Source organism: Herpailurus yagouaroundi, unplaced genomic scaffold, assembly GCF_014898765.1.
Source record: "Herpailurus yagouaroundi ecotype Mexico unplaced genomic scaffold, PumYag 211, whole genome shotgun sequence".
NCBI classification, from domain to species: Eukaryota; Metazoa; Chordata; class Mammalia; order Carnivora; family Felidae; genus Herpailurus; species Herpailurus yagouaroundi.
Genome location: NW_024412442.1, coordinates 5,019,142 through 5,035,709, shown reverse-complemented (window position 1 = coordinate 5,035,709; position 16,568 = coordinate 5,019,142). Strand labels below are relative to the sequence as shown.

Genomic DNA, 16,568 nt, shown 5'->3' with positions numbered 1-16,568 from the left:
AGACAAAATGCTACGTGCTTGTCATTCTAGTGCCCGTTGTTAAGCTAAGAGATGCACGTTGTGGCTTTGCCAGTGATCAATCGTCATGGCTTGTTGCATTCTTTCTTTGATTCATGCAGTCAACAAATATTTAATAAGCATTTACTCTGTGTCAGGGGCAGGGAATTTAAAAACATATCCCCCGTCTCAGGTTGCTTACAGTCTAATGAGAGGACACAGGTACTCATCAAGTAATGAAGAAACTATTGAGTGCATTGGCTTGTGCTAAGAGCTATAGACAAGAATAACACAGGGAAGGGGGTGGTTACTCTTGGACATAGGCTGGTGTGAGGACACATTGATTAGGAAACATTTGAGCAAGGAGCTTCGGGAACTCAGAGGGTCCTCCCGGGAATATCTGTGGGAGAATATTAGGGCAGAACAGCACGTGCAGATAGCCTGGGGCACACACTTGCTTAATGTGCTCAGGGCCAGTGTGACCCCGAGACAGTGAGTAAGGGGAGAGTGGGGTCCAGACGGCGCAGGACCTTGTAGGCCTTTGTGACGGCTTTGCCTTCATGAGCGAAATTGGAAGCCACTGGGGTGTTTTGAGCAGAGGAGTGACGTGGTCTGGCTTTGTTTTGCAGACAACACCTGAGGTACCCTATCCGGCAGAGGCTGCTGGGTGGGGCAAGGGCACAGCAGAGAGGCCATCCGTGACTTCTCACTCGGTGGCCCTTTCTCGCTTAAGGCGACAATAACTCCGTACCGTAGCCCAATGGCACCTTCAGCAAGAACTGGGGCTCAGAGCTGTTAAGCAGTCAGCCCAATGAGGTCAGGATTCGGGTCCAGACCGGGGACCCTAAAGGCAGAGTCCTCTCCTCCCACCCTGTGCGCAAGTAAAAACGTATGTCACTGTCACTACAAAGAATAATGAATAATGTTTACATCAGGGGCGTAAACGACACAAGAGTCTTCAGTCACTAAACTAAGGCCCCAAAGAGAAAATACGGTTTCATTTCTCCTCTGATTTTTAGTCCTCTGACACAGCTTATTTTTCATGCTGTCTAGATTTCTTTTCGAGGTGGGAGTTCACATTTTGTGTTTTATTATGAACTACAGCTGAATCCGTTTGAATTACACTCATCTGCCGTCTTCCAGAGTTTCACAGATGGCGTAGACGGCCTTTGTCTGCTTAAGGCGTTTTTGAATATCCATGTTCCTCTCTAACCTGTCCTGCAGATTCACAAATGCTGGCAGCGGACTGGGGCCCATTTATGTGAAGTGTCCTTGGGCTCTCTTCTCAGGCCCTTGCCATGGCCATGCCCTCTCAGACTGGATCCAATCTGTACACGTGTGCATGAACAGGACACTTGAGAATTTCGCTTCCATGCAGATGAAGCGGGAGACAATTCACGACCAGAGGGGACAGCGATACTTCAGCTGAAAAGCAGGAACAGCTTGTCCGTTATTTCCCCCAAGCCTTTCATTAGTTCCAGAGAATTCGGGCTTGAGGAGTCTGTCGCTCAACAGCCCTAGATGACTCTTGTCTATTGCTATTAAGTGACGAGCTCCATTCTCTCTCACTTTCCTTCCAAGTCACCTTGTTGAAGTTTTGTTGTTGTTGTTGTTGTTGTTTTTTTTGTAAAACAGTGACCACAGACCCACAGCCAGTCTGAGGAGTGGCATTTGGAACAGCGCAAGCCACCAGGAGCCACGTGGGGCTGTGACAGAGGCATGGAAGCAGTGGGGCCATCCGAGCTCAGCCTCGGTCTCCTCAGTTAGTTTAACCAAGCAGTCAGGTTCGAGGTCAGACAGGATTAAAGCTATCCTGCATACGAGCAGAGAAGAAAAAAAAAGTTTTCAAAATCTCTTGCAAGACAAAACTGTATTTTTTCTTTACCTTTTTTTTTTTTTTTTTAACTGGAGGAAAGGGCAAAACTAGGAGGTAAAACGAGAAGAAATCACAGTATATTCATCCCCAGTCTCAGCAGAGAGAGGGGTCTGTCGCTGAATTTTATTTATTATTTTATTTACTTTTGGGAGAGCACAAGCAGGGGAGGGGAAGAGAGAGGGGGACAGAGGATCTGAAGCCAGCTCTGTGCGGACAGCGGCGAGCCCGATGTGGGGCTCGAACTCGTGGGCCCTGAGATCATGACCTCAGCTGAGGTCAGATGCTCAACCGACTGAGCCACCCAGGTGCCCCCATGCCCCTGAATATTATACCTGTAGAAAGGTTGGTTGGCTAGGGCCAGGGGGCAACGGTGGAATGTTCCTACATGCACCACACTCACCTGAAGGGAAATTGGAGAATTTAGTTTTTCTACTTCTTGGGTTGGAGGAGAGATACTGTAAAAGTATACTCAGCCACATGACATGATATGAAATAAAATCACACGAAGACCATCCAGGACACTTTCCCACTCCCAATCCAGTGGGCACAAAACTCGTTGAGAATCTCCCTAAAATTCACCTGGTCCCGTGGAAGGGGACTGGAGGGTAGTTTGCGGCCTCGGGAGGCGCTGTGTGGCTCGGGCAGGGTTTGGGCTGTCACTCAAGTGCTCCGTGTGATTTGGGGATAAGAAGGCACCCTGTTACATTCCTGCCCTGGGCTTTTTCTCACTGAACTCTCCCTGCCTGTCGTTAAGGTCCAGCTGAAAAGCGAGGAGTCCAAGACGTTTGCCATGAAGATTCTCAAGAAACGCCACATCGTGGACACCAGACAACAGGAGCACATTCGTTCGGAGAAGCAGATCATGCAGGGGGCTCATTCCGACTTCATAGTGAGGTAGAGACCCTGTCCCTGTGCTCCCCATAGAGACTCAGCCACAAAACCCACTGTGGCCCGCGCTTACGTTACACGCTTCGTTCTCGCAGCACACGTCGTTTTCAATCTGATTTTAAGAAAGTTTTTTTGCTAGACTTAAAAAAAAAAAAAAAAAACCCAGAAGTTTGATTCTATCCTTTTTTTTTTTTTTTTAAGAGAATCCGATTCTGTGGAAACATAGTTCCCCCAAAGGAGATATCTGAGTTTCTCACATTCCATGTGTGTGCTCTCTGTGACTCCAAAAGCCGGCATCGGCCATTGGAGCTCGAAAGGCAAGATATCAAGAATCAAACTCTGCTACCTATAATTATTTGAATAGTAATGTGTAATTTCTTGAAGCTCTTAAAAAATGAAGTGACTGTCCCATCTCTGAATTTTCGGAGCATTAATAACAAGGATAATGGGGGAGTTTTCATATGCGGAAAAACCTGTTCTCGTTAATTTGTCAGTGGCCCTTATTAAAAACAGGGTGAGTGCAAGTGAACAGCATAGGAATTTACTACATATCTATATTTGTAAACTCTATCTACTTTATATCCATGTATACGGTATGTTTATGACCACTAATAGGGCTCAAGGTTCCATGCTTAAAGCGCCCACCAAATTGGGATTAGAGGAAGCCCAAGTGGCCATCTTGGTCCATAATCATGTGGATTAATCCATTTATTGCAAAGGACAGACTAGCCCCCTACACTGTGTACATCTCGGGACGCTGTTGCCTCCTTTGCCCTATTTGTACACAGATCTCTCTCATTCTTTTAATAACATTTCAAGCTTGGTAAGTCAAGTATGAGGCTATAATCTGAGCACTGAAAGCGCTACATTCTTTTCAAAGACAGCCTTGTTTATAACCTTTGTTTTCTTGTTTGCGATTCACAGACTGTACAGGACATTCAAGGACAGCAAATATTTGTATATGTTGATGGAAGTGTGCCTAGGTGGAGAGCTCTGGACCATTCTCAGGGATAGGTAGGAATTTTAAGAAATTTCTATCCTATCTCTAAAAATATTGAAGTCATATTTATGTGTTACATATGCTTCTAGTTCAGAAAATAAGTGTGGGATATGACCCACTATACATATACGCTTTAGTAAATATGAAACCACATTTTAGATTTGTAACTAATGATTCAGGCTTAGTCCAGTATGGAAATGGTACCTAGCAAGGTACATGAAACAGGCCTTTTTTTAAACTTGAATATTGGAATCAGTTTACTATATACTGAGAATTCAATTCATTGCTGTGACTTGAAGGGAATTAAAGTTACGTTCTACTTGCAATCTGGATTAATTACCAGTTTAATTGCTGTGCTCATTGTCCAGATGGGCAGTCTGCCTTTCCTGACATTGAGAAGTTGTTCTCGAGGAACTTTCTTCTCTGACTTTACACTGCTCCTTGGTTCCAAAATCAAGTTTCCAGCCATCTGTTTCAGGCTTTAGATAATGTTAGGAAAAAAGTAATCCACTTATAGGCAGTATTTCATTTAAACGATGTGATTTAGATTTACCTATTTTTTGCCCTTTTAGGGCAAGTAGAGTTGGCCAAGTTCGTGCTTGTTTCTTTTAATTATGCAGAATTAATTTTCCATCTCTTATTTATATAACTAGCAAACTAAAAATTTATTCATGTCCTAGAAGATCATTACCAATCCTAAATGATTACTTAAAAAAAAAGACCAAAACTTTCTTTCCTGTGAATGAGCTTTTAATCATTCCCTATGAATGATCAAACATTCAAAAGTCATTCTTGTTCTTTTGAACGTTCACTTGTGACATCTTTTTTCACATTTCTTCCCGTCTCACTCATGTTCTCCTTCACTGGGTAACATAAGCCATGCTATTTTTGACCATTTCTTTGTAGATATTCCGGAATAGAACCAATGGGTCTTGAATAAGCTATCTGATTTTAAAGTCTCATTCCTAATTGTGTTCATATGGTAACTTCCTGTATTTGGAAACATTGCCCTTTCAACTCTTATCCTCATTGCCTTCCTTGTGCATGTCTAGTGGATTTCTTTTTACCTTGTCAGTGTCTTATTACATTGATGAGATCTTTCTTAAGATAAACTAGCCTAGAAGGGATCGTATCGTATTGGCATAAGGGGATGTGATAAACATCTGCACTAAGCTATTATAGCCTAGTGATTACATTATTTTAGTAATGTTTGAGTACAGAATATATGCCGGGCATTGTGATAGAAGCTGGGGATACAATGAGAAAACAGATGTAGTCCCCCTTCTCATAATTTGTAGGCTGTTGCACAAAGTTAACATTCTGATTTATGAGTTAATGTCTAATTCATCCTAATGTGGTTCTACCTGACCTTTCAACCCGCTAATTTATTGGAAATATCTTCCCTGATTTGCTGTAATTAGACTAGAAGATGTACAGGTGGAAGTAAACATGAAAGCAATAATGAGCCATGTAGGGAAAGGAACTATTTTAAGCTTCTATTAACTTCTTGAACCAGGCAAGAAAAACACAAGTCAATCTCAAGTCCACTAATGGGGCATGAGACACGCATAGGAATCAAATTTCAATATATATTTTGAAAGAAAATATTTCATGTTTTCTCCGTCTTTCACTCGATTTGCATTTTGTTGGCTCATACATGCCGGCCCGGGCTTCTGAGTAAGATGTATTCTGATCGGTCAGGCCAACTCAAGTTGCTAGTAAGCAGTTTACCTTTGGAGTAGTGAATAGAGGGCAAGTATCAGTGGTTGGTCCTTTCTCTACTTCCATCTGTATGCTTTTTTAATTTTTTCAAGTTTGCTTATTTATTTTGAGAGAGGGAGAGAATCCCAAGCAGGCTCCAGACTGTCAGTGTACAGCCTGACATGGGGCTCTGTCCCACAGACCCATGAGATCATGACCTAAGCCAAAATCAAGAGTTGGATGCTCAGCCGATTGAGTCAGCCAGGCACCCCCAGGATGCTTTTGTTTTTTTAACGTTTACTTTTAAGCGAGAGGGAGACAGGATCTGAAGCAGGCTCCAGGTTCTGAGCTGTTAGCACAGAGCCTGATATCAGGGGCTCGAACCCATGAACTGTGAGATCATGACCTGAGCTGAAGTCAGGTGCTTAGCTGACTGAGCCACCAGGTGCCCCCAGGATGCTTTTTCATTGATTCAATTTCCTTCCCTTCTATCATCCTTGGGATGCGCAGTTGGTGAATTCCCCACAATGTGCTTAATACTACATGAAGCTATATAAAGAGGCATGACCTGGAGAAGTAAGAGCTGCCCGCTTCTTCTTAAAGACACAGAAGGGCTGAAGCCTCAACATTAAAAGCAGTATAACTATTGTATACAAAATCACTTCAGAATCGTTGTTTGTCTACCAGTGGTTCAGCTCCAATTAATATTGCCACTACCTTTCTCATTATTTGTTTAAATTGAGGCTGAAAGTCCTAAAGGTTAATTGCTAGAAAGAACGACAACAAAAAATGACAAGACAAAAAGGAAAATAATTAGGCTATTAGTCACAGCGTACATGAAGATATCCGTAGTCAAAACAAATCCTATTGTTCAATTCATTCAGTTTTCATTTTCTGTCCCAGGAAAACAGCAGCAGGGAGAAGGTATTCTGAAAGCATAAAGGAAAGTATTTGAGTTAAGAAAGGCTTGTGTGACTATTCTTTACTAACAAGGTAATACCTCTAAGCCTCAGGGATTTAGTTTAGGAAGTCTCTAACAGCAACAGACCTCCCCCTACTCTCACCTAGTAAGTGACATGACCACTTCCTGCCTCTTTTTTTTTTTTTTCATCAGCATAGTAAAGGAATCCAGAGCAGTTTTTCATCTGTTTTCAAAAACCTAAGAAGGAAAATAATCCCATAAAAAATATTAATCTTTTATCATTTTACTTAGCACAGAAATCTTAATTGTTCCAGTTATTTCTCTGGTTTTATTCTCTATTAGCTATCATGCTTTATCTTCTAGTTTGTGACTTTCTGCCTTCCACAAATTCTGTTTCATTCTTTGGAATATGTTGGTACACAGTAAGTGTTATAAAGAACGTAAATATAAAGAATTAGGAATCTGTACTACCTTCTTAAGTGGTTAATATGACATTAGTATTTATATAGATGTTATGTATTAATATTGGTATTTTATATATTTAATAATATAATGAAATTGAACATTTCAAGTGTTAATTTTGAAATACATGTAAATAGTTCCTACCCAATATCTTAATTCTTTCAGACACTAGAATTTTCAAATCATGCACATTTCCCTTCTAGTCATGTGTCTTCGCAGATGTGTTTTGTAAGCCCGAGAGTAACTTAAATGGGCAATCTCTTTGATTCTAACTATATTGTGGAGGGTAATTATTTAAAATCCATCTGAGATGACATAACGGAGAGTGGAAATCAAAAGCATTTCCAGGGGTCAGGAAGATAGCAGAATCAGGGGAATCTTGAACTCAACTCGTCACAGGAACACACCAAGATAACAGCTGCATTTGTACAGCTAACTCCGAAAACAACCTGAGGACGGTTGGAAGAAGCCTTCCCCAATAATCATGGAGTGGAACCCACATTGGAAAGGGCTGGAAGCACAGAGACACAGTAGGGGAACCAAATCTCCTGTGATGGGGAAGGATACCCCAAGCGTGGAGAAGCAGGAAGAGACCCCACTGGGAAAATGATGATCCATACGTACCATTCGGCGTTGAAAAACAGTGGGGCTTAACTTGGCCAAGTGTTTAAAATCAGCTGGGCTTAGGTCCAGGTACTTTCATTCCAGAAGAGCCTGAGGGCAACAGAAAATGGAGTCCCCACCCTTAAAGAACGAGCATAATAAATAAGCTGCCGAGACAGCACAGAAAGAGCGATTTGCAAAGTGTAGGGAAGGACATTTATGTACAGAGTGTGCACCGGAGAAGAAGGGATCTTCAGGAGACTTCTCCCCGGAAAAATGTGCTGGCAGGCCCTGGTTCTCGTCCCTTTCCAGCCTGGCGAGCCAGACACTTGTGGGAGCCAGTGCTAAGCCCTGCACCGATCTTGCCAGCACTGCAAGGCCCCAGTCCCACATTCCCTTACAGACCCATCCCATTCAACCTGCTCACCTCAGCCGGCATCCATCCGGAGCGACTCCTGTCCTGGGAGAGAAAAGATAATCACACACACCAGCACACCACGGTTCCAATGGCCCAGCCTTTGAGCCGCCAGCACAGGGGCAAAACCCTGCCCTGTGGTGCACCCACAGCTGTGGGAGAATGACTAAGTGGGGACAGTTTGCCTGACTACTGACCCTGCCCACCTGCAAGCCTGTGGCAGTCACATACAGGCCGCTGAACACAGGGACTGACCTTGCCCCGTGTCAGCACAGAGGGCACGACACATCATTGCAGATGACTGGACTGAAGGCAGATACGGTTCAGCCACAACAGTAGGGTGCACGCAGCCCACACGGGAGCCACCCCTGAGGCAGCTGCTCCAGGTGACCAGGGGGCATTGTGCTCCAGGGTACCATGGGAACCCTTCTACACAAGGCCACTAGTGTCATGACCAGGAAGCATCGCTGACCTGACACATAGAAACAAACATGGAGAATCAGACAAAATGAGGAAACAGAGAAGTATGTCGCAAATGAAACAGAGATAAGCAACATGCCTAATAGAAAATACAGAGTAATGGTCCTAAAGATACTCATTGGACTTGGGAAAGACTGGAGGACTCAGTGGAAACCTCAACAAAGAGGAAGAAAATATAAAAAGGGAGAACTCAATGGCTGAAATGAAAAATACACTAGAGAAAATAAACAGATTAGAGGAGGCAGAAGGACAGATCAGGGACCTGGAGGAGAGAGTAACAGAAGGCAACCAGCTGAACAGCAAAAAGAAAAAAGAATAATACAAAATGAGAATAGGTTAAGAGAAGTCAGCAACACCATCGAGTGTAATCACATTCGCATTATAAGGATCTCCTAAGGAAGAGAGAGAAAAGGGGCACAAAATTTATTTGATAAAATAACAGCTGAAACTGTCCTTGTCTAGGGAAGGAAACAGATACCCAGATCCAGAAAATAAACAAACCCCACGACAAGATTAACCCAAGGAGGTCCACATAATAATTACGACACATAATAATTAAAATGGCAAACAGTAGTGATAAAGAGTTTTTAAAGCAGCAGGAGAAAAGAAAACAGTTACATACAAGGGAAACCACGTAAGACTCTTAGCAGATTTTATAGCAGAAACTTTGTAGGCCAGAGGGAGTGGCATGATATATTCAAAGGGATGAAAAGAAACAAACCTGAAGCCAAGAATATTCTGCCCATGAAGGCTATTATTCAGAACAGAAGGAGAGCTAAAGAGTTTCCCAAACAAAAGATAAAGGAGTTCATTACCACTAAACTGTTCTTGTAATGAAACTTTAAAGTGTCTTTTACAATTTCTTGAAGTGGAAAGTAAAGGCAATAGCTAAAAGTAAGAAAAATTATGAAAGGATAATTTCACAGGTAAAAACAAACATATACTAAAGGTAGTAGATGAATCACTTATGAAGCCAGTATGGACATTAAAACAAATAGTGAAGTCAATTGTATCTACAAAAACAAGTCAGTGGGGTGTCTGGGTGGCTCAGTCAGTTGAGCATCTGACTTCAGCTCAGGTCATGATCTCGTGGATCATGAGTTTGAGCCCCACATCAGGCTCTGTGCTGACAGCTCAGAGCCTGAAGCCTGCTTCAGTTTCTGTGTCTCCCCCTCTCTCTGCCTCTGTCTCAAAAATAAACATTTAAAAAAAATTTTTTTAAACCAGTCAAGGGATACACACAAAATAAAAAGATGGAAAATATGACCTCATGTACATAAAACATGGAAAGGGGAATAAAAACTTAGTGCTTTTAAAATGTGTTCAAACTTGAGACCATTAACTTAATATAGCCTGCTATACACTTAGGATGTTATATATGAACCTAGTGGTAACCACAAATCAAAAACCTTTAATAGGTACACAAAAAAACAGAGACAGAGGAATCCAAACATAACACTAATGAAAGCCCTCAAGGACAAAGTAAGACGGCAAGAGAAGAAAAAAGGAACAGAGAAGAACTACAAAAACATCCAGAAAAACAACAGATAGCAGTAAGTATATACCTATCAATAATTACTTTAAATGTAAATGGACTAAATGTCCCAATCAAATGACACAGGATGATGGAATGGATTAAAAAACAAGACCCATCTATATGCTGCCTACAAGAGACTCACCTGACTAAAAGACACACACAAGCTGAAAGTGAAGGGATGGAAAAACATTTACCATGCAAATCGAAGTGGAAAAAAAAGCCAGGCCACCAATATTCATAGCAGAAAAAAATAGACTTTAAAACACAGACTGTGGCAAGAGACAAAGAAGGGCCCCTCCTCAAGATAAAGGGGTGATAAATTGATAATGATCAATCCAACAAGAGTATATAACAATTATAAATATCTGTGCACCCAACATAAAAGCACCTAAATACAAAAAATAATTTTTAACAGACATACAGGGAGAAATTGACAGCAATATAATAATTGTAGGGGACACTAACACCCTGCTTATATCGATGGAGAAATCATCCAGAAAGAAAATCAACAAGGAAACCATGGCTTTGAATGACCTATTAGACCAGCCAGACCTAGCAGACTCATACAGAACGTTCCACTCAGAAACAGTATACACATTCTTTTCAAATGCACATGGAACATTGTGCGGGATAAATCACATTAGGCCACAAAACAGGTCTCAATAAATTCAGAGAGATTGAAATATCAAGCATAATTTATGACCACAGTGATATGAAACTAAAAATCAAGTGCAAGAAAAAAATCTGGAAAGAACAGAAATATATGGAGGCTAAACAATATGCTAATAAACAATGTATTGTTCAACCAAGAAACCAAGAGAAACATCATAAAATACATGGAGACATGAAAATGAAAACGCAGTAGTCCAAAATCTTTGGGAGACAGCGAGTGTACCTTTAAGAGGGACGTTTATAGCAATACAGGTGTACCTTGAGAAATAAAATAATATCAAACAATCTGAACTTACGGCTAAGGAGCTGAAGAAGAACAAACAAAGCCCAAACCCAATAGAAGGAATGAAATAATAAAGATTAGGGCAGAAATAAATAGAAACTAAAAAAATAGAACGGATTCATGAAACCAGGGGCTGTTTCTTTGAAAAGATAAAACTGAAAAACCTTTAGCTACACTGATCAAGAGAAAAAGAGGGCACAAAATTAGAAGTAGAGGAGAAATAACAACCAACACCATAAAATGCAAAGGATTGTAAGAAAATAGTATGAAAAATTAGAATAAATGCTTAGAAATATATAATCTTCCTAAGCTAAATGAGGAAGAAATAGAAAATTTGAACAGACCAGTTGCTAGCAATGAAATTGAATCACTAATCAAAAAACCTTCCAACAATCTGAATTCCAAGACAGGATGGCTTCACAGGTAAATTCTATCAAACATTCAACGAAGAGTTAGTACCTATTCTTCTCCAACTATTCCAAAAATAGGAGAGGAAGGAAAACATCCAAACTCATTCTACAAGACCAACATTACCCTAATTTTAAGACCAGTGTTAAAACCAAAGATACTACAGAAAACGATAGGCCGATATCTCTGATCAACATAGATGCAAAAACCCTCAACAAAATATTAGCAAACTGCATTCAACAATACCTTAAAAAATGATTTACCACGATTACGTGGGATTTAGGCAAGGGATGCAAGTGTGGCTCAATACTGGCAAATCATCAATGTGATATATCACATTAACAAGAGAAAGGATGGTGGGGCGCCTGGGTGGCGCAGTCGGTTAAGCGTCCGACTTCAGCCAGGTCACGATCTCGCGGTCCGTGAGTTCGAGCCCCATGTTGGGCTCTGGGCTGATGGCTCAGAGCCTGGAGCCTGTTTCCGATTCTGTGTCTCCCTCTCTCTCTGCCCCTCCCCCGTTCACGCTCTGTCTCTCTCTGTCCCAAAAATAAATAAACGTTGAACAAAAAAAATTTTAACAAGAGAAAGGATGGAAAACAATCATCTCAATAGATGCAGAAAAGCATTTCACAAAATACAATATCCATTCATGATAAAAACTTCTGGAGTGAGTCTAGAGGAAACATATCTCAACATAATAAAGGTCATATATGAAAAACCCACAGGTAACACCATACTCAATGGGAAGAAAATTAAGAGATTTTCCTTGAAGATCAAGAACAAGACAAAGATGTCCACTCTCACCACTTTTATTCACACAGTAGTGGAAGTCCTAGTCTCAGATATCCAGACAACAAAAAGGAATACAAGTCATACAGGATTGGTTAGGAAAAAGTAAAACTTTCACTAATTGCCGATGACATGATACCATATATAGAAAACTCGAAAGAATCCACCAAAAGAAACTACTAGAGCTGATAAACGAATTCAGTAATATTTCAGGAAACAAAATTAATATACCAAAATCTGTTGCATTTCTATACCTAATAAAAAACTAAGAGAGAAATCAAGGAATCAATCCCATTTGTAACTACACCAAAAAGAATAAAATACCTAGGAAAAAACTTAAGATGATACAAACAAATAAAAAGACAGTTCAAGTTTGTGGATTGGAAGAGTATTGTTAAAATGTCCATACTACCCAAAGCAGGCTATAGATTCATTGCCATCTCTATTAAAATACCAATAGCATTTTTCACAGAACTCTAATAATCCTAAAATTTGTATGGAACCACAAAAAGACCCCAAATAGCCATAGCAACCCTAAGAAAGAAGAACAGAGCTGGAGGTATCACAATTCCAGATTTCAAGGTATACTACAAAGTTGTAGGCATCAAAACAGTATGGTACTGGCATAAAAACAGAATAGAGGGCCCAGAAATAAACTGACACTTACATGGTTAATTAAAAGCAAGAATATACAGCAGGGAAAAGACAATCTCTTCGAAAAATGGTTTTGGGAAAACTGGACAGCTACATGCAAAAGAATGAAACTATACCAACTTTCCAAAATAGATTGAAAACCTAAATGTGAGACCTGAAACCATAAAACTCCCCAAAGAAAACATAGGCAGTAATCTGACATTGGCTTTAGTGACATTTTTCTAGATACATCTCCAGAGACAAGGGAAACAAAAGCAAAAATAAACTCTTGGGACTACATCAAAATAAAAAGCTTCTGCACAGCAAAGGTAGCCATAAACAAAATGAGAAAGCAACCTACTGAATGGGAGAAGATATTTGCAAATGATATATTCAATAAAGGGTTAATATCCCAAAATACATGAAGAACTCCTATAACCCAACACAAAAAAACAATCAAATTTTTAAAATGAGCAGAGGACCTGAATATTGATTTTTCCAAAGAAGACATACAGTGGCCAACAGATACATGAAAAGATTCTCAACATCACCCATCATCAGGGAAATGAAAATCAAAACCACCAGGAGAGATCACCTCACACCTGTCAGAATGCCTGAAAATAAAAAAGATGAGAAATAGCAAGTGTTGGGAGAGGATGCGGTGAAAAAGGAACCCTCATGCACTGTTGGTGGGAATGAACACTGATGCAGCCAGTGTTGAAAGAGTATGAGAGTTCCTCAAAAAATTAAAAACAGAACTACCATATGATCCAGTGTTCCAGTCCCTGGGTATTTACCCCCCAAAATGCAAAAACTCTAATGTGAAAGGATACTTTGACTCCTGTGTTTATTGCAGCATTATTTACAAAGCCAAATTATGGAAGCAGCCCAAGTGTTCATCAGTAGATGAATGGAGAAGGAAGATGTGCTGTACGTATATCCAATGGAATGTTACTCAGCCGTAGAAAAAGAATGAGACCTTGCTATTTGCCACCACGTGGATGGAGCTAGAGAGTATTATACGGAGTGAAATAAGCCAGAGAGAGAAAGACAAATCCTATATGATTTCACTGAAATGTGGAATCTTGCAAACAAAACAACAAAACAGATTTTTCAAAAAATAGAGAAGACAATGGGGATTTCCAGAGGGGAGGTTAGCGGAGAGATGGGTAAACTAGACAAAGGGCATTAAGAAATACAAACTTCCAGGGGCGCCTGGGTGGCGCAGTCGGTTAAGCATCCGACTTCAGCCAGGTCACGATCTCGCGGTCCGTGAGTTCCAGCCCCGCGTCGGGCTCTGGGCTGATGGCTCAGAGCCTGGAGCCTGTTTCCGATTCTGTGTCTCCCTCTCTCTCTCTGCCCCTCGCCCGTTCATGCTCTGTCTCTCTCTGTCCCAAAAATAAATAAACGTTGGAAAAAAAAAAAAATACAAACTTCCAGTTATAAAAGGAATCAATCACAGAGATGAAAAGTACAGCACTTGGAACACAGTCCATAATACGATGCTGTTTGGCGACCAGTGGTTACGACACTTAACCATGGTGAGCACTGAATAACGTAAAGAATTAATCATTACGTTGTACGCCTGAAACTAATACACTAGTTACACTCACTCATGATTCGCGTTACTAGTCAAGGGAAAAAGGGAACTTACCTCCGATGAGAGATGCTTTGTCTTGGTTGCATGTGGTCATTTCAGGACCTGGTTTATGCCAAGTGGATTAAACACGGATTAAAGTTGAGTCTATCCATAAGTATACATAACCCTCTGATGCTCTCAATCAGATTGTTATCTACTGCCATCTAGCTAGAATAAAACAACAGCCCATTCCTAGAGAAAGTATACGGGCCTTTTCCATGCTTGTTTTAATTGAAATGACACGCATGTCAAGGCATAATTTATTATTTTGAAGAGCTATTTAGGGCAGTGATTTATTTCTTCAAGCAACTTTCTGTTGAGAAAACAAGCTTTCATTTTTGTTTTAGATCAAATTTGTGTTGTCATTTTCAATTCTAATGGCAATTTTTCATTTTGAGTCACCCTGATGCTATGCTTTGTGACTGCTTTCCAGCAGTGTATTTCAGAATCCACAAATTACCCACATCAAACGTTTAGCGATGAAGCTGTGTTTCTGGTAAATACCTTGTATGCATACATTATGTTGAGTTATCAGCTAACATGGAAACAGATTTAAGATCATGTTTTCATTTAATTTTGAAAACCAGTTACAAATATGCTTATATATGAGGGAGAGTCAAACTAGAGTTTTAAAGGAACGGAAACCGGCTTTGCAGAACTCTCCAAGTTCCAAAATGGCTCAGAATCAGAGAAACCTTGACACGAATAAACAGAGCTGTCGAGAACTCAAGACCCAAAGGTGTAGGTTGGTGGTCAGTTTACTTTATGATGAAAATTGGCAGGCAGTAAGAGAGTCATTTTTGCCTGTGCATTTGTGAGAAGCCTAGACAAAATGAAAAGAACAGAGATTAACATAAGACCCTTCAGAGCTGACTCATGGCAGTTAGCCTTGGCAGTGAGAGGCAGCAAATACTTACGCAACAGTGTTAATTAGGTATTACGGACCCCTCAGTCCCATCTCCAGAAGACTTCCGACCTGTCTGTATCATTCAGCTTTCCTAGATTAAGACACAGCAGCTCAAGAAGACTGTTTCAGTTCTCAGTTAGAATGGCTAATATTTATCAGGTACCCAGTTGTGTGTCAGACACTAACTCTAAATATACGCCTCAGTTATTTGTATCCTTTCCACAACTCAATGAGTAGTTTCTATTACAAGCCCCATTTTGCTCAAGCGAACATGGAGACCGAGGGAGATAGAGTTAGTTGCTCAAAAGTAAGCAAGTGAAACCCAAATTCGAGCCCAGGATTCTTGCTTCAGAGTCTACATTCCTAACTTACAGCTCTCTCTGATGAATGGGAATCTGTATTAGGATTTTTTTTTCATCTTCCTGCTAATGGCCGACTTATTCAGAATATGAACATGAATACCTTTCGGCCGAGATTTCGTGAGCAGTTCATCTCTCATGTAAGTGTTCACTTTCCTTACAACATTTACAGTGTATTTGTCCATTTGGTTCCATTGACGAGTGAATATTAAGGAAAACAGATACATTGCTCAGAATCACAACTACAGAAATAATCTCTTCTTGCAGCAGCAACCAAGAATTTGTAGGTTTTCAAAACAGCCCACCTGAATCACAGCTAGACAGTCCCAATACGAGGAAGTAATCAATTTTCGTATTAAAACAACGCATGCAGTGTGAAATATGACAAAGCTCTATTCCCTGTACTGCCTTGTTTTGGCTCAGCCATGGCTTTGCAAAGCTGTCCAGTGAGGAAGGACTGGGGTCATATATGGCACTCAGTACCGTTATTTAGCAAGCACACAGTTGTATCTGCACACGATGCTTACTACTTACTACAAACAACCTCTCCAGTGAAAGAAATCTGTTGCTCTTGACGGACAAGCATACTTATTTCAGGGCAAAGAAAAACGACCTGCCAGGCACTACCCCAACCCCCTTGTCAAGATGCGGAATTACATAGTGTTTGCTCCGCAAAGGTAGTTCCCAGTCCAAAGACAATTGCAACATACAACCTGTTATTTCCCAATACAGATGCATTTCTCAAGGAAACTTTTTCTTGACCTTATAAATTCACAATTCAGACTTTGTTAAAGAGAGACACTAGCACCTTTGTAGTTATATTTAAGATTCTAGGGGCGCCTGGGTGGCTCAGTCGGTTAAGCGTGCGACTTTGGCTCAGGTCATCATCTCATGGCTCATGGGTTCGAGCCCTGTGTCGGGCTCGTCAGAGGCCTGAAGTCTGATTCAGATTCTGTCTCCACCTCTCTGCCCCTCCCCTGCTTCCTCTTTCTCTCTT

At 40.8% G+C, this 16,568-nt stretch overlaps 1 protein-coding gene and 1 long non-coding RNA gene across 7 annotated transcripts in view; one reads left to right on the top strand and one right to left on the bottom strand.

Moving 5' to 3' along the window:
- Positions 1-16,568, top strand: part of PRKG1 (protein kinase cGMP-dependent 1) — a 1,163,528-nt gene that overhangs the window by 1,134,449 nt on the left and 12,511 nt on the right. For all 6 annotated transcript variants that reach the window (XM_040454314.1, XM_040454315.1, XM_040454316.1 and 3 more), the window contains 2 exons: positions 2,628-2,767; positions 3,686-3,775. In XM_040454314.1, the coding sequence (XP_040310248.1) occupies positions 2,628-2,767; positions 3,686-3,775 (230 nt within the window). The remainder of the gene's footprint in view (positions 1-2,627; positions 2,768-3,685; positions 3,776-16,568) is intronic.
- LOC121016608 (uncharacterized) lies at positions 5,868-14,398 on the bottom strand. The gene is made up of 3 exons (XR_005784379.1): positions 14,321-14,398; positions 7,877-7,909; positions 5,868-6,391 (listed from the first exon to the last, which is right to left on the bottom strand). It is a non-coding gene; the product is annotated as an uncharacterized LOC121016608 (long non-coding RNA).